The sequence below is a fragment of the Mustela nivalis genome (genome assembly GCF_964662115.1).
Source record: "Mustela nivalis genome assembly, chromosome: 1".
Lineage (NCBI taxonomy): Eukaryota > Metazoa > Chordata > Mammalia > Carnivora > Mustelidae > Mustela > Mustela nivalis.
Window position 1 is genome coordinate 199,234,890 of NC_139020.1, and position 18,921 is coordinate 199,253,810.

Below are 18,921 nucleotides of genomic sequence, written 5' to 3' on the forward strand. Positions count from 1 at the left end.
TTTTCCCTCTCTCTTTCTGAATAAATAAATCAATCTTGAAAAATAAAAACCTTTTTATGATATAGAGAGTCTCTTACAGTAATAATTTACATCTAGTAAATTAGGTTTAAGTTTAAAATACTGAATATTTTAAGTAGTAGTTTTTAGGAATTGCGTGAGTATTCACGCACAGGGTCTTTAAAAGACTAAAGTAAAACTAATCAACCCAGTCCTCTGGGATTTGCTCAGCAGTGAGATCCAGATACATGTAACACCATATATATAGATCTGGTTGGTGGGAACATTGGAGAGCTTTTTTGGAGTGAGAAGCATTTATATATATCCAACATTTTTTTTTTTTTAAGATTTTATTTATTTATTTGACAGAGATAACAAGCAGGCGGAGAGAGAGGGGGAAGCAGGCTCCCCGCTGAGCAGAGAGCCCGATTCGGGGCTCAATCCCAGAACCCTGGGATCATGACCTGAGCCGAAGGCAGAGGCTTTAACACACTGAGCCACCCAGGTGCCCCATATTCCGCATTTTTAAAGTGCTTATTCTTATATGCTGGGCCTTTAGGAGCCACCAAGAACACAAATTTTGCAATGGTTTTGAGTATAGTGAAAAAATTATCTTAGGTTTAATGAAAATAGGGTTATCTGAATCTGTGCCCATTAGTCCTTACAGAGCAATACAAAATAAAGCTTTTGCCGATTTTTCAAAACTACAGTTCTTAAAGTACTTGTAAATAGATACATGGTTTATCTTTAGTTCCGTTTCTTCAGACTGAGAATAGTCATACACTTATTAATGAATGATACCTTGAATTGATCCAGATGAGTCATTCCTGTTACTCAAACTTAGTTGAAGCTGTCAGGACACTCTTCAGGTACTTTTTAAGTTGGGACTGTAATAGACCATATGTTGAAGATGAAAGCAGATTAGTTAGGAGATTAAGACAGCTGCATAGAGCAGCTATGCTCTTCACTATCTGATAGTTGGAGTCAGACTGCCCTAATCTTAAGGCGATCTTCTTCAAACTTCTTTGATTTTTTTCCTTCCTTTTGGACAAGGGTCAGAAAGAACGTTCAACATAAAAGCCAGGAAATAATCACATTTTCACTTTCTTTGCAGTATCTGGTGTAGGTATTTATGAACCCAGTCCGTTTTGAACAGTTTCCCTTTTTACCCCCAAATCAATCTGTGTTGAAAAAATTTAGTCCTCTGATTATTCTGCAAGGCCTTATTATTCTGTTATACACTTCTGTAAATTATACTTCATTCTTTTTTTAATCATTTAATTTTCTGTTCAATAAGATTTTTAGAAATTCATTGTTACTGAAAGATTCTCTGAAAGATTTATTGAGTTAAACCCTTAATAAGTCTTATTTTTACGGGTTCTTGGGTGGCTTAGTCTGTTAATCGTCTGACTCTTATATTGGTTCAGGTCATGATTTCAGGGTTGTGAGAGAGAGCCCTGCATTGAGCTCTGATCTGGGCATGGAGCCTGTTTAAGATTCTCTCTCTCCCTCTCCCTGTGTTCCTTCTCCATTGCTTGTGTGTGCATATGCTCTCATGCTCTCTCTAAAAGAAAAAAGAACTTATTTTTTAATTTATTTTTTTAGCAACTTCTTTCCTTCCTCAGTCTCTGTGTTTTATAAATTAAGTATCTTTTTTTCTCAACCTCATCGAGGAGGACTGATTCTTTTTATTTTTTTAAGATTATTTATTTATTTATTTATTTATTTGTCAGAGGGAGCAGCGGGCAGAGAGAAGCAGGCTCCTCCCCTCTAAGCAAGGAGCCTGATGTAGGACCCAATCCCAGGACTCCAGAATCATAACCAGCCAAAGGCAGATGCCCAACCGACTGAGGCCCCCACACATTCCCAGGACTGATTCTTAAACTTCATTTTAATCAACTGTGTCACCTTTTGATTCTCATTTTTTTTTCCTGAGCCAAATATAACTATTAACACTTGAAATTGCTCAGAATTTGAGATTTAGCTGAAATGAACTAGGAAATGATAGACTTGAACTTACCCTATCCTTCCATTTGTCAGGGCTGAAGGTTTCCTCTCATTCTCTTTGCAGCATAAGTCTTAGTGTTTTTAGTCTCATAGATAGTAGTGAGGAGATATTTTCTTCTTTTTGAATGTTTGACTTAACCAGAATCATCAAATGTGAAACTAAGGAGATTTAGTACATATTTGATTGTGTATGTTGTATCATTGCCAGGAGATTTCTTAAACCAATTCTTACAAAATTTTACCTAATAGAAAGAAGAATAAATCCCATCGGGATATTAAGCGAATGCAGTGTGAGTGTACACCTCTTTCTAAAGATGAAAGAGCTCAAGGTGAAATAGCATGCGGGGAAGATTGTCTTAATCGTCTCCTCATGATTGAATGGTAAGTAAATTAAGATGTTCTGATTTTGCTCAATCGTTCTATTAAATGTCTCAAAATAGTAGAAAGAATTAGTGATGAATAAGATTTAACCTTTCTCCTTCTACCTGTTGTTGAGTATTTATAAGCAATGAAATCTCCAATGTATAACATTGTTTATAAGGAGGTAGATTTTTCTTGCATTGTACATTATAGTATACTTTGACAGTGCTCTGTTAAGTAGCCCTAAAACTAATGTCATAACCTTTTATCTCTTATAATGTTTGTGTCTTGAGAGGTAAATGTTGGGATTTTTTTTAGCTTTTACTATAAGATGAGATAAAACCCTAGCATTTCAAAAGTGCATAAAGTAAAATGTCTTCCAAACCCCAATCCCTCTATTTCTGGTCTTTGCCAGTACTTTTTATACCTATACCAACATTCATAGATATTTCTACTTTTTACATATAGAAATGAAATCTTTACCATATGTACTTTTTAAAAATTTTATCCCCTCACCCTGGCCCAAACACACATGATCACATAATTAAATATGTTTTGGATGCCTTTGAGAGCAAAGTATACAGACCTATCTTAATCTTCTCTAGGTTGCTTTATATAGTCTGTTTATAGTTAACTCATAATTATTTATCTCCTCTTAAGAAATTTTCTTCTGTATTTTTCTTATAAGCCATAAGCATCTTTACATTAAAAAAAGTGTGGTTAATTTTTTTACCAATTTGATGAAAAATTGTATCATTTTTTAACATGAAGAGAATATGAAGGTGATTTATAATGTAGATATTTTGTTCTTAGTGTTAATAAAGTGTTCTCTTTCAAACTCAGTTTTTTATTTTGCTCATGTTCTAGTGTTAGAGAATAAAACCTACTCAGAAAAATAAAGAGAAAGCACTTTGATATTCCTTTATTAAACTGAAAGTAGAGATGACATACATGTGTAAGAAGAGGAGACAGAAGAGTTAACACTATTCTCCTAACTTGACATTGTTGCCTTGGCCTCTGCACACTTCTGACTTTTCCTTCCAACCTTGCTAAAGAGATGGGAAGTATAGAATACTTTTCTTTGTGTTTCCCACAGTCAAACTTAAAGTAGTTGTCAGGATCAGGTTCAAATTTAAGCTGGTGTTCAAAGATCAACGACCTGCCCTTCAGTCTTCCTGCAGCGCACTTCTCTTACCAGTCATCTGCTGTTTTCTCCATTCCTCAAGTGGGCTTTGTTCCGTGTTTCTGCACCGAGGCAGATGCCATTGTTGTATCTCTTGCTTGTTTTTGTTGTTGTTACTTGTTAGTTTTTATCCACATCTTATGTGTCATTAGAGATTAATTTTCTCCACTTCTCATTTTAGTTCTTCTCGGTGTCCAAATGGGGATTATTGTTCCAATAGACGATTTCAGAGAAAACAGCATGCAGATGTGGAAGTCATACTCACAGAAAAGAAAGGCTGGGGCTTGAGAGCTGCCAAAGATCTTCCTTCGTAAGTTATGTCTTAATCCTCTTTCACTTTATTTTTGTATTGTTGAAGTTGGTTAGCTACTTTATAGGAAAATAATGTGTTTGTTACACTGAAGTTTAATAATGATTATTATGGGGTTGCCTGGGTGGCTCAGTTGATTAAACATCTGTCTTTGACTCATGTCATGATCCCCAAGTCCAGGGATCAAGTCCTGAGTCGGGCTCCTTGCTCAGTGGGGAGTCTGCTTCTCCCTCTGCCTTCCGCTTCCCCTGTTTGTGTTCTCTCTCTCTGACGAGTAAATAAATAAAAAATTTTTTTTTTAAAAAAGATTTTATTTATTTGTCAGAGAAAGCACATAAGCAGGCAGAGTGGCAGGCAGAAGCAGAGAAAGAAGCAGGCTCCCTGCTGGACAAAGGAGCCCGATTCAGGACTTGATCCCAGGATGCCAGGATCATGACCTGAGCCGAAGGCAGCTGCTCAACCGACTGAACCACCCAGGTGTCCCTAAAATTTTTTTTTTTTAAAGAAAATATTTTCAATTGTTTCCTAAAGCTCTTTAGCCTTTCTAAGCTTCTCACAAAGAACCCTGCTTTGGTAAAATACCCTAGCACTGAATGTTCCCAGGTTCCCCACATTTTCCTACTCATGTAACTTCCCTATGCTGATGGTAGTGTTTTTCATGCTTTAGTTCCAAACTGTTTAGATCTTCACTGGTAGGTCATTCCCATCTAAGAGGACATATTGTGAGATATGCACAGGGTGAGGAAGGGTTTGGAGCTAATCTGCTAGTTAGTTACTGTTAAAGAACATGACATTCCTTGTGTATAGTATACTCATTTCTTCTCCAGTACTGAAGATACTAAATAACAAGGAAAGACCAGTCAGGGTTGGAAGGTATCTGAGAGACACTAAGGAGAGTGATTAATCGTGATTATTGATAGATACTAGAGAAAACTCACAGAGGCTGTTGTGAGAGAAAAGGTCTATTTGACCTTTAACATCTTCAGAGACCTTTATATAAAGGCAGTAGAAGAGCCGCTATATTTAAATTGCCATCTTTTTTCTTAGAGCATAAAGCCTTTAATATTTCAGTGCATCCTGATTTCCTCAGAGCTGTTTCTCAGTTGTAAATCACTGTTTTCATGATCATAAACCAGACTTGAGTGTTTGTTTTAATATCTGGTTAAATCAGGAATACATATTTTGATAGTATGTATAAATGTAAAAGTGTCTTATAATCAACATTTTTTGAAAAATATTGGGAAGGAGAAAACCTCAGTTAGATGCTAGGTACTTTATATATATTTTGTATGATACCAAATTTACTCAATTGTATTTTATTAAATCCATTATTTTTACATGGATGTATGTTTTCCATAAAGCTCCTAGGCAGGAAGTGCTATTGTTTCCCCTTTGTTTTGCCAGGAACACTTTTGTGCTAGAATATTGTGGAGAAGTACTTGATCATAAAGAGTTTAAAGCCCGGGTAAAGGAGTATGCACGGAACAAAAACATCCACTACTATTTCATGGCCCTGAAGAATGATGAGGTGAGCAGCATGAATGTGTTTTCTTTGAAACAGGTTGGGAAATTGTTGAGTTTGAAAGGGTCATTGAATGGACAGATTTTTCAAAAGACATTAAGTGACAAAAAAGAGGAGCAGAATAGTATATATAGTTTTTGTTTATAAAAAGATTGGGAGAGGGAGATATTTACATATATAGGTAAATGTAAACATACATGCTTCATATTATAACTCTTAAAAATGACTGATATCTCCAAAGAGGTGTTTTTTTTTTTTTTTTTTTTTGATGTGGGTTACATTTGTCAATACTTAAATAAAAATTAAAGCTGAGAAATGGAAAAATACTTACTAAACCACTGAAAAGCAACAAACCCATTATACATTGACATAAATGTTTTTATGAAAATAAAGCATTTTCAAATGATTTTTGTTTTAAACATGAGTACCATTGTTTTACATTTTTACAAATCTCTTTAATGTCTGGTGTAATAAAATTTAGCTAGATTCTCATATCTTTCTCTTTATTCAGTCCTGGAAAACCTAATTCTAGGTCCTACCCCAGCACCTGTTGAATCTGTCTCTGAGGGTGGGTCCAGCAGGAGTTTTAACAAGCTCTCTGGGAATTCAGATAGACACTGGAGTTTGAGAGCTCCTGCACTGTGGTATAACATGCGCTTTAAAATGGAGTTTTGTACATGAAAAATGAGATTGGAATATAAGAGGATATAAGAAGTAGCTAAAAGTAAATGGAAGAATTATTGGTAGATACGGAGATAATTTTGCTTATAAGTAAGATGTTTATGGTTAGCAGATCTCCTAGAGGAGGCTATTGGGTATTTGTCCCTTGGATTTGTCTATACATAAAAGAGGAGGAGGGATTGGACATATAGGTCATACATTTGCCTAATGCCTTTCCTTCACAAAATGTACATGTATTTTAAAGACTCATTTCTAACTCTTAAAATGATCCTTTCCCCCTAGATAATAGATGCCACTCAGAAAGGAAACTGTTCTCGTTTCATGAATCACAGCTGTGAGCCAAACTGTGAAACTCAAAAAGTAAGTTGAGGTAGATTTAGAGTTTGGGATTTTGTTCAAGATTGCTGTTCTCTTGGGGCACCTGGATGGCTCAGTCGTTAAGCATCTGCCTTAGGCTCAGATCATGATCCCAGGGTCTTGGGATCAAGCCCTGCATTGGGATTCCTGCTCCGCAGGGAGCCTGCTTTCCCCTCTCCAACTCCCCTGTGCTTGTATTCCCTCTCGCTATTTCTCTATGTCATAAATAAATATAAATCTTAAAAAAAAAAATTGCTGTTCTACATTAAGGGTACCTATGAATTTTATTTTTTCAATCATTTGAATTGTTTTTTCCTACTCTATTGTTAAAAATCTTATTTTGAAATAAGTTTAAGTATATAAAATAGTGCAGAAACAGTATACAGTTACATATGCTTCACTTAGCTTCCCCAAATGCTCACATTGTATATAACCATTATACAGGTACCCAATCCTAGAAATACTATTAACTGTTAACTAATCTAAAGTCTTTATTCAGATTTTGTTATTTGTCATTTTTCTTGACTAGGAGCCAATCCAGGAACTCCCACTGCATTTATTTATTTATTTATGTTTAAAAAGATTTTATTTATTTATTTGACAGACAGAGATCACAAGTAGGCAGAAAGGCAGGCAGAGAGAGAGAGAGGAGGAAGCAGGCTCCCCGCTGAGCAGAGAGCCCGATGTGGGACCTGATCCCAGGACCCTGGGATCATGACCTGAGCCGAAGGCAGAGGCTTTAACCCACTGAGCCACCCAGGCACCCTCCCATTGCATTTAATTGTCACTTCTCTTTGCCCATAAATTTTTATCTATCTTTTTTTAAAGATTTAATTTATTTGATAGAGAGGGACACAGTAAGAGAGGGAACACTAGCACAGGGGATGGGAGAGGGAGAGGGAGAAGCAGACTTCCCACCGAGCAGGGAGCCTAATGTGGGGCTCAATCCCAGGACCCTGAGATCATGACCTGAGCCGAAAGCAGACACTTAGTGACTTAGCCACCTAGGCTCCCTAATTTTAGCTATTATTTCAAGGTATCAAACTGAACTTTAATTTTGATGAAGTCCAGCATGTACTATTATATTCAGATTTTTATCAGCTCTTATCCAGGTGCCAAATTTGGCTGTTTTAATAACTTAAGGGGCTGAATAGCCACAGATGAGAAGGATTATATGTGATACACATGTGGTTACACTGCTTCTCAACAAGGCTAGGTTCTGGGTCTTGCTCATCTCGATGTCCTATGCCTGGCACATAGTTGACACTTGATAAATTCATTTATTGAATTTGTTTTTGAGCTTAGATGAAACAATATATATGTTAGAACATTGGTTCTTTTTTAGACTAAGAAGGCTATGGACCTAGAGAAGTAATGGTTCTCAATTCATATTAATGGTTCTCAATCAGTGGTTCCATTTCATATTAAAATAGTGTGTTTTAAATTTTTTTGTCTTTTGAATCTGTGTACTAATAGATCTTAGATATGGCTTCTAAGAGCCAAGCCATATAATAAATAGGAGAACCCAGTCCATAATCATTTAACCAAAATTCTGGTTCTAGTTTTGCCTGTAGCTGGTGGCCACATGTCTAACTGTGAGACTCCAGGTGTATTCTGTCCCTTTCACTTTAAGTCTGGGTTTTTTCATCAGTAACATGTTGACATGGTCTGGACAGGAGCTCTATAGTTGACTTACATCTTACATGTTCTGGAACTACAAGTTCTAACCCCTGTGTATTTAATCCCATTTTAATTTTTGAGTTTCATGCAACTGTTCTCATGCTTTCCTTCCCTTTCACTACACTGAGTCCTATGACCACCAGTTTTTGTTGAAATTAAACATTTGGCATTCCCTATTTGTCTATTTTTAGTACAAGTGAATATTTACTGTGTGGAAATGTATATTATACAAATTAAAGTAGCAGTTGCTTTTATTTTTTATTTTTTTAAAAGATTTTATTTATTTATTTGACAGACAGAGATCACAAGTAGGCAGAGAGGCAGGCAGAGAGAGAGAGAGAGGGAAGCAGGCTTCCTGCGGAGCAGGGAGCCCGATGCGGGGCTCGATCCCAGGACCCTGAGATCATGACCCAAGCCGAAGGCAGCAGCCCAAACCACTGAGCCACCCAGGCGCCCCGCAGTTGCTTTTATTAGAGATAAATTATAGATGATGGTATTAAGTAAGAGTAACAAATATATTTATTCTAAAAGAAAGTTCCCTATTTGTTATTTGGAAAAGCTTTTATTTTCTAAAGGCACACACATAATTAAGGCAGATGAGGATCTTTAAAGAAAAACACACGGATTGGGACACCTCGGTGGCTCAGTCGGTTGAGTGGCTGCCTTCAGCTCTGGTCATGATCCCAGTGTCCTGGGATCGAGTTCCACATCAGGCTCCTTGCTCAGCAGGGAGCCTGCTTCTCCCTCTGCCTCTACCTGCTACTCTTCTGCCTGTGCGCTCACTCTCTCTTTCTCTCTCTCTGACAAATAAATGAAATCTTTAAAAAAAAAAAAAAAAAAGAAAAACACACAGATTAATCAGTTACTAATTTCTTTTCTTTTAAAAACATCTCAGTGGACTGTGAACGGACAACTGAGGGTCGGGTTTTTTACCACCAAACTGGTTACTTCAGGCTCAGAGTTAACATTTGACTATCAGTTTCAAAGATACGGGTGAGTATTGTTTTGATTCTGTTTTGCTGCTTCTGATGGGGCAGTAGACTGTTCAGATATAGAGATATAAAACTTTAATGTGAACTACTAAAAAGTTGTATGTGCCTCCAGGTCTTTACTCTTTCAGTTTTGTGTGTTTTTCCTACTGTATGACATTTGTGGACATTAAGGGATTTATGCAGGAACTGTATAATCTTCCTCTGAATTCCATGCTGTCTTATTTATATAATTATGTTCCATATGTAATGTAAAAAAACCCCTTTTTATTATGGAAATGTCTAGTGTCTGTGTGTGTGTGCATGTAAGGAGAATATAATATAATCCCTATGTATCTATCATTTGTCTTTTTGTTATTAGTCATGACTAATTTTTTCTGATCTCTACTCATTGTACTGTGAAAGATAATTTACTTATTCTCTCTAGCTGAAATAATAACTGATGGAGTAGCAATGAATACCCTTAGCATCTATGTTGTGGTTTCATAGAACCCCACTAAAAGGAACAGGGTTCCTTGGAGGAGTGTTGATTTCAGGTTAAGACAGAAATTGAACAAGGTGATCTTGGATTATTTTGTTGTGTCAGAAAACCAGTTATAATAGGTGAGAGTCATGTCAAAGGAACTTGGAGCTAGCTTGAATAGGCTCTCATATTAGTGAGAGAGTTCTCATTAACACTTAAGCATCAATAAGGATAATAATTATGGTGATTTGAAACTTACTATGTAAAACCCATGAGATTTAATGATACTTTAAAAATAAAACTGCAGGGACGCCTGGGTGGCTCAGTTGGTTAAGTGGCTGCCTTCGGCTCAGGTCATGATCCCAGCGTCCTGGGATCGAGTCCCACATCGGGCTCCTTGCTCCACGGGGAGTCTGCTTCTCCCTCTGACTCTGCCTTCCACTCTGTCTGCCTGTGCTTGCTCTCGCTCTCCCTCTGAAAAATAAATAAATAAAATCTTAAAAAAAAAAAATAAAACTGCATTAGTTATAATAGAAGGGAACTGATTTATGATTTTTTTCCATGTTTTAAATATTTTTTATTGTGGAAAATGTCACATAACATTAATTTCACCTTTTTAACTTTTTAAAGTATACAGTTTAGTAGTACAGTCATATTTTGTACATCTATTATCACTGTCTAGTTCCAGAACATTTTCAGCACCCCAAAAGCAGATCCCTTATGTATTAACAAGCTCTCATGCCCGATTTCCCCCTTTTCTTAGCCCCTGGCAAACACTAATCTACTTTCTATATCTGTGGATTTTTCTGGATGTTTCACATATGTGGAATCATGCAAATGTGGTCCTTTGTGACTTCATTTAGAAAACATTCAATGTTTTCAAGGTTCATTCATGTTGTAGCATATACCAATATTTCATTCCTTTTTAATGGCTAAATAATATTCCACTGCATGTATATTTCGTATTTTGTTTTTCCATTCATATGTTAATGCACATTTGGGCGGTTTCCACTTTTTTGCTATTGTGAATAATGCTGCAGTGAACACTGGTGAATCAATCAATTAATGATTTTTAAAAAGTAGTTTAAAAGTTAAAAAAGGGGGGGGAAAAGAGTCAAGCATTTATCCTGCCTTCCCCAAGTGAATTCTGCTTTAGATTAAACCAAATAGTTGATGAGAAGAAGTTCTTCTCTTGGAGGTCATTTCAGCTAATAAATGAAGTAGTAACAGTATCAGCATTTTGCAGCACCTCATGGACTAATGGATCTAGGCAGTCAGTGGTGTTAGCAGTCACGGGATGAGTCCAGACCAGGTTGTATGTAGGGCTCTGTATTTTTTTCCTCTTATGTTTGCTCTTATGAAGGAAAGGGTACTAGAAATCAAGTGTTTGTGATGTCCTGCTCTATTTATTGAATGATTTCTTTTTATGACTTTGATTACTGCTGTCATAAACTGAATCTATCAGTTTACTTTAGTATAGGTTTTCATGCTTTTCTCAAGTCACAGAATAAATGGCCGTGATGGTTTGTACCCAAAGCTTGTAGACTAGGCCCGTATTCTTTCCACCACTTTTTCTTGACTCCGTGGTGGTAGTTACTTCTTAACAATGTTTCTTATTAGTATCTCATCCTTATGTGGTAACTTTTACATGTTTCCTTTTAAATAACCTGGACATACTGAATTTTATATCTGTGTATATGTATTTATAACAGTATGTTTTGTTTATTCTGTGTGCCTGTTACATTTACATATAAGAGATGTTGAACTATTTAAGCAGTTTTGTTCTCAGCTCAAATATGTATATGCTCTTTTATTTTTATATATTAGTAGGTACTCACAAAATGAAGAAATTTCTCATTAACTTCTTGGCTGATTTTAATAAGGGAAGGTTGGAAAAAGAATGAATGTTTTTTAAGAGCAATTTTCAGGCATTTCCTTTAAATAGTACCAGGTTTGTTGGAGTCTCTTAAAATAATTACTTGTTTTAGGCTGAATAGACTTCTCTTTCATATGTGATTGTTATATTGCTGACATTTTTACATGGTTTACTTTCACATAACATGTTTCCTGTGCCCTTTAAACAGAAAAGAAGCTCAGAAATGTTTCTGTGGGTCAGCTAATTGCCGAGGTTACCTGGGAGGAGAGAACAGAGTCAGTATCAGAGCAGCAGGAGGAAAAATGAAGAAGGAGCGGTCCCGTAAGAAGGATTCAGTAAGTGTTTTGTTCTTACTTTCAGTTTTTACCATGTATGTTTTAAGAAGGGCGGTAGCTTTTCTGATTGAAGTTTGAAAAGTCAAACTACAATCAGAGAAAGTCAGGATCAGATGAGATAATCAGGAAAAGAAGTATGGTTGCTATTTTTATTTCCAGTTCATAGAGATTAGAATTAGGTACAGAGAACTATTGAAGTCATGTTGTAAACATATGGGCCAGTAGCTTTTTGGGGGCCTGTAAAACTTCTAATCCTAAGTACAAATAAAATGTTTATCTACTAGCTTACTTAAGTCTGATCTACATTCCTAATCTTTTCATAGTGGTTTGTTTTTTTGTTTGGAACTCTTAAAAGTTTGCAAGTGTTCTTATAATCTCTGAAAACCCTCTTTGGAGTATAAGGTGAGTTTTGAGAGGTGACAGGCAACAAAGAGTGAGAATGGAATGGTGAAAGTGGTCTTTTCATTTACTATATTAACATTAATGGCCATTTTTATACCTCAGCTCACCTCAGTTATACTGGAGGAAGGAGCTATCTTGTTAATAAAGGGACTCTTGCCTGGGACAAGGACTTTGTGTTTTTTTTTTTTTTTAATCCCCCCTCCCTTTTTCTGAGAGTCCCTACACCAAAACAGTATTTCTTAGCCTCAGAACCACCTGGCAGGGCCCGTAATGAAAATGCACATTCCTGGGTCCATCCCCAGACCTATGAATCCTAGTGGAGGGCTAGGAGCAGGAGCTAGGGGTCTAAGGGGGTTAGTCAGCAAATTCCCTTATGATTCTTTAGCAGTTAGCTCATGCCACGGCTTTTCTTATAAATGGCTGCATAGATTAAGTATAAATTACTGTTTAGATGAGGAGATAGAAGATGTATTGGGACAAAGGGATAAAAGTGTAATGGTTAAAAGGTGATGTCAGTAAGTCCAAATTAATTGGAGAGAATTAATTATGGAACATCTGAATTCTGTAAGGAGATATAGATAGCAAAAAGCATTGGAAAGGGCAGTTGAAAAATTTAAAAAGGACTTTTGAAAATTACCGAAAGGAAAGTTTCAACAAATACCACCCAAGATGAACACGTTCTTTAAAGTATTGTGTGTGCTTTAGCTGTCCTTTTTGGAGAGCATATGTACCATAATGCTCTGCCAGGCACTCTGCTAAGCACTTGACACATTAACTCATGTAATTCTCACAATAAGCCCTGAAATTAGGTATAAGGATTTTTTTTTTTTTAAACAGATGAGAACATTAAGGTATCACCTAGTAGGTAACGGAAGTGAACTAGCTCTTTTCTTTCCTCTTAACCGTTAGGTTGCATTGCAGATTGTGGAGAGCAGTTCCATCCTCTTCCAACTCAGACAGTTGTGGTCATAACAACCAATGTTTCTGTGTGCTAGAAAATAAATTTTAAAATCTATTACATTGTTTTGTTTAGAGTTTTAGAAATGGTATATGTTTATTTCTGCAATTTTTTTTTTACTCTTTATTTTAAAATTTGATCCACATTGATAAATATGTAAACATATTTTTAACTACTATTAAGTTTTTCATATGAGTTTATTATATATAATCCTTCTAACGAACACTAGTGTTTTTAAGCTTTTGCTCTTACTGTCACAGCATCTGTACATGTTCCTGTAAGGCATATCCATGGAAGTGGAGTCACTGGGTCCTAGCTGGTTAGCTTTCTTTTTTCTTTTTTTTAAAGATTTTATTTATTTATTTGACAGATCACAAGTAGGCCGAGAGGCAGGCAGAGAGAGAGAGGGAAGCAGGCTCCCTGCTGAGCAGAGAGCCTATGGGGGACTTGATTCTAGGACCCTGAGATCATGACCTGAGCCAAAGGCAGAGGCTTAACCCACTAAACCACCCAGGCCACCCCCCTCCGCACCCCCGACTGTTAGCCTTCTTGACTTTGACTGTTGCGGGAAATTTTTCTCTAAACTCCATTATTATTGCTTTTATTTTTAACTCTCCTTTTCTTTTCTTTTTCTTTTTAAGATTTTATTTATTTGATAGAGAGAGACACCAAGAGAGGGAACACAAGCAGGGGGAGTGGGAGACGAAGAAGCAGGCTTCCCGCTGAGCAGGGTGCTTGATGTGGGACTCGATTCCAGGACCCTGGGATCATGACCTGAGCCGAAGGCAGATGCTAAAGGACTGAGCTACTCAGGCGCCCCAGCTCTCATTTTCTTTGATAGTTTATCAGAATAGCCACAAAATAGTCATTAAACATGTTGACCTATGCTAAAATCTCCAATAAACTTCCCTTTGGCTATCTCCTACTCTCAAAGCTTACAGAATAAATATTTCTTAGTAAAAACTGTATTATTGGTGGGGAGTATCCTTATAATGTGATGGTTTCTTAGGCAGTGTTATAACTCTATCATACCATTACCAGATGGCTTTCTTTCTTTTTTTTTTTTTTTTAATTTTTTAAAAAGATTTTATTTATTTGACAGAAATCACAAGTAGGCAGAGAGGCAGGTAGAGAGAGAGAGGAAGGGAAGCAGGCTCCCCGCTGAGTGGAGAGCCCGATGTGGGGCTCGATCCCAGGACCCTAAGATCATGACCTGAGCCAAAGGCAGAGGCTTTAATCCACCTGAGCCACCCAGGCGCCCCCAGATGGCTTTCTATCTGATAAGATTCAGGAACAGTCCCAGTGCACCAAGTGTAGGCATTCCTTTGTTTGCTTGTGTTTATTCTGATTATGGTGTGTCAGTGTCAGTATAGGCTTTGGCATTATAGACTAAATTAGGTGTAACATGAATCCAGTCATCATGGGTTGCTCCAGGTATGAATTTGAAGTTATTCTGGAATAGAATGCTGTAGATAAAACTTTGGCCAGATAGAGGAATGAGCCAGAATGATTTTAGATTTCTAGGAGGGTTATTTGCCCTGCCGATAATGAAGACTTGAACTCTAGTTTACTTTATCTTGGATTGTTGCCCTCTGAAATTCCCTTTTGCATGCCTAGATTCTGAATTTTAGTCAGCTATAGCTGAGAGTCTTGGGAATTCTTTTGGGTAGAGGATGCTATGGAGAGGACAAGATAGGACAGTTTAAAATGTAGTTTTGCATTGGGGCGCCTGGGTGGCTCAGTGGGTTGGGGCCTCTGCCTTCGGCTCAGGTCATGATCCCGGGGTCCTGGGATCGAGCCCCGCATCGGGCTCTCTGCTCAGCAGAGAGCCTGCTTCCTCCTCTCTCTCTGCCTGCCTCTCTGCCTACTTGTGACCTCTGTCTGTCAAATAAATAAATAAATCTTTAAAAAAAATGTAGTTTTGCATATTTTAATTATTAAGAAGAGTATATTAATAGTACTATAGCCTATAACCTCCATATCAGCCCTTGATCAGTAAACATTTTTTTTATTTCTTGCTCTTATGATTGTCCTAAGTCATTTCCTTAACAAAGCTAAAAGCTCTTCCAATTGAAGTTGGTTGTCTTTTTTGGGGATGTCACAAACCAGGTAACTAATAACCCAGTGTAATTTACTAGGTAACTAAGTACTTAGCTGATGGAAATATATTAAGTCCCTATAACCCGATGATATTTGTAGTTTGTAAAGTACAAGCAGGAAATAGTCTGAAACTTCTCTTAGTCTCTTTTGAGTTTGTGAAACTAATGATAACTAATTTACACAATAAAGAGGGTGAAAAGGTACATACTTGCTTTGAACACAAAACAAGTATTAATATCTAAAGTATATAGAGCATTCCTACTAATTAATAAAGAAAAAGCCAGCACAAAGGAAAAATAAAAAGACACCATCCAGACATTTTACTAATCCAAATAACCAATAAACATAGGAAGATGTTCAACCTCATTAGGAATCAGGGCAGTATCAGTTAAAACTATCAGGTGTCATTTGCATGCCTATCAGATTGGTAAAAAGTCTGATGACTTGTAAGAACAGGATTTCCCACACTGCTTGGGGGTTGTAAATGGGTACAGCCACCCTTTTTTTTTTTTTTTTTTTTTTTTTTTTAGATTTTCTTTATTTTTCCAAGAGAGGGAGAGAGTAGAGCATGCAAGGGCTGGGAGTGGCAGGCAGAGGGAGAAAGAGCAAGGAGCCTGATGCTGGACCCGATCCCAGAATCATGACCTGAGCTGAAGGCAGAGGCTTAACTAACTAAACCACCCCGGCATCCCTGGGTGCAACCACTTTTATAAACACTTTGGAATTAATTACTGAAAGTGAATGGATATGTATCTAGAGTCACAGCAGCATTGCTTATATTAGAAAAAGTAGAAACAAATTTCCATTAACACTAATATAGACAATTTATAATGTAATCCTAGACTTAAAAATTTGTCATGAAAGTGAAGGACTAGGGCTGCATGCAACAGAATGGAGGACTCCTAAAATGTAAGGATGAAACACAAGCATGACAAAAGTTGTCCAGTATAATTTCCAGAAAGATTTAAAAAATAGATAAAATTAAATTATAATATTTAGGGTTTTTGTATAAATGATAAACCTATTTTAAAAATAAAAGAATGATTTTCTAAAAAAGTCAGGAGATGTTAGCAAAGAGGAGGTATTATAAGAAGGGAAGGGCACATGGAGCACTTCAGGGATGCTGGCAATGTTGTCCTCCCCCGGCCTTCTTATCACATGCATGTTGATTTTATGGATAATGCTCACTTGTTTGTTAAACTTACTTGTTTACAAATCATTTATATACTTTATGTGTACTGTATTTCATCAGGAAGTATTAAAAATACTGCTTAGAGCAATTAAGGATGGTTGATGGCCAAAATACTAAAGTATTTAAAAAGAGTAAATTAGGGGTACCTGGGTGGCTTAGTTGCTTAAGCATCTGACTTTGTCTCGCTCGGGTCATGATCCCAGGGTTCTGGGATCAAGCCCTGTACAGGGCTCCTTGCTCAATGGGGAGCCTGATTCTCTCTCTCCTTCTGCCTACCCCTCCCCTGCTCATTCTCTCTCTCTCTCTGACAAATAAATTAAATCTTTTAAGATTTTATTTATTTATTTGACAGACAGAGATCACAAGTAGGCAGAGAGGCAGGCAGAGGTGGGGGGAACCAGGCTCCCTGCTGTACAGAGAGCCCAATGCAGGGTTTGATCCCAGAACTCTGGGATCATGACCTGAGCTGAGGGCACAGGCTCTAACCCACTGAGCCACCCAGGCACCCCATTCATGTTGATTTTTAGTTATTTTAGATCCTTTCGGGAAGGCGGTGATGCATAAATTAAAAATAAGTACTTCTAGTAAATGTAAATTAATGAAAGCAATCAGTTGGCCTCCTGGCTCCCTTCCTCCCAAGTATCCTAAAAGCTATTAATCCCACAATTCACAATTGATTATCCACTTGAGTACCCAAAATTATGGACGCTGTATCATACATAGGATTGGCATGATAACTTTTATGTATGTCAGTACAACCACTAAGCTCGTAATTGTAGTGGGAGGTTCAAAGGTTATTCACTTTCTATATTTTGTTTGCAAAATTTTGTTATTTTTACTTGAGTTTCTGCAGGTTTACTGTTTATTTCCTTAAGAAAGAATGCTACTGTTTTTATTTACCAGTGGAGTTTTATATACTGTAGTGTCTATTCAATAAATGTTTATTAAATGAAAAATTTAAGAACTCAGTTTTTTTTTTTTTAGAACTCAGTTTTATCTCTTAAGTATTCAGAGTTAGAGAGGCCTTTCCTGGCTAATTATGAAAAGAAAACCCCACCTCTCTCTCTTCTTTTAAAAAGATTTATTTATTTTGGTGGGGGCAGAGACAAACAGACTGCCTTGGTTGCAGAGCCCCATGTGGGGCTCAATCCCAGGACCTGAGATCATGACCCAGGCTGAAATTCAAGAGTCAGAGGCTTAACTGAGCTACCTAGGTGCACCAGAAAACCCTATCTCTTAGCCTAGTAGTATTTGTGTCTCAAAACTCTGTCCAAAGTGAGGTTCTGACTGTTGCACTTGGGGGAAAAGTAGAATTTTAAAGCCCTTGGTCTTTCCTATTCTAATCCTCTAGAATTTAAGACACAGGAGGTTTTACATTTAGGATATGCAGGGGAAAGCCATCATTAAGGAAATTGTCCTGAATTAATGTTTAACCATAAACTGGTTTTTCTGTATATGTCCTTAATCTCTTCAAAACATAAGTGATGCTGGAAATGAAAAAGAAATGAGCCTTAAGTGTACATTTTAGAAGGAAAAAAGTGAGTTTACATTTCTTCAGAGTCTTGTAAGTAGCATTTCATGTTTTCTTGTTTTTGTTCCTTAGAGTTATGTGAGTTTTGTGGTATAATATAAAATAGAAGTGTTTAGTGCCTTGCCTAAAATTATGTTGAGATGATAAAAAGTTAAGTAACAGAAAATTTCCTTAAGGGATTCCGGGTGACTCAGTCAGTTAAGCCTCTGCCTTCCACTCGGGTTATGATCCCAGTGTCCTGGGATCAAGTCCTTGGTCGGGCTTCTTGCTCAGTGGGGAGTCTGCTTCTCCCTCTGCCTGCCACCCTCCCTGCTCATGCTCTTAATCTCTCTCTCTCTGGCAAATAAATAAATAAATAAAATATTTGAATAAAAGGAAAAGAAAATTTCCTTAAGATTCTTGTCTTTTAGAGGCGCCTGGGTGGCTCAGTGGGTTAAGTCTCTGCCTTCCGCTCAGGTCATGATCCCAGGGTTCTGGGATCGAGCCCTGCATCTGGCTCTCTGCTCAGCAGGGAGCCTGCTTCCCTTCCTCTGTCTCTCTGCCTACTGTGATCTCCATCTGTCAAATAAATAAATAAAGTCTTTAAAGAAAAAAAAAAAAAAAGATTCTTGTCTTTTGGGTTTTCTTTCTTCTAATTTATTATCAGTGCATTCTAGAATTTTATCATTTCAGGCCATACTGGTTTACTGCTGTCTTTATATCTCTTCTGTGTTAGTTGCTGTCTCGTGTAGATTTTATTCTGTTATTGCCGCACTACTTATTCTCAAATTCCATGTTGATCATATTATTCTCCTTTTTTGGGTTCAGTAATGGAGCTTTCTTGCTCATTCACATCAAATACAGATTCTTTTACGTAACACCTCCAGGATCTTCTGATCAAACACCAGCCTTCCTTTTGATGAGGTTTTTCTTACTTCCTCACCATACCTTATCTGCTCCAGCCTGGCCAAGCTAGGCACTATCACAATTTTCCATTTC

The 18,921-nt window shown here is 37.1% G+C and overlaps 1 protein-coding gene across 5 annotated transcripts in view; it reads left to right on the forward strand.

Moving 5' to 3' along the window:
• SETD2 (SET domain containing 2, histone lysine methyltransferase) overlaps positions 1-18,921 on the forward strand; it is a 128,417-nt gene that overhangs the window by 40,635 nt on the left and 68,861 nt on the right. For all 5 annotated transcript variants that reach the window (XR_014304413.1, XM_082705011.1, XM_082705012.1 and 2 more), the window contains 6 exons: positions 2,254-2,385; positions 3,729-3,857; positions 5,262-5,385; positions 6,343-6,420; positions 8,993-9,090; positions 11,634-11,760. Coding sequence is in view for 4 of the 5 variants with exons in the window: in XM_082705011.1 (XP_082561137.1) it covers positions 2,254-2,385; positions 3,729-3,857; positions 5,262-5,385; positions 6,343-6,420; positions 8,993-9,090; positions 11,634-11,760 (688 nt within the window). In the remaining variant the exon portion in view is untranslated. The remainder of the gene's footprint in view (positions 1-2,253; positions 2,386-3,728; positions 3,858-5,261; positions 5,386-6,342; positions 6,421-8,992; positions 9,091-11,633; positions 11,761-18,921) is intronic.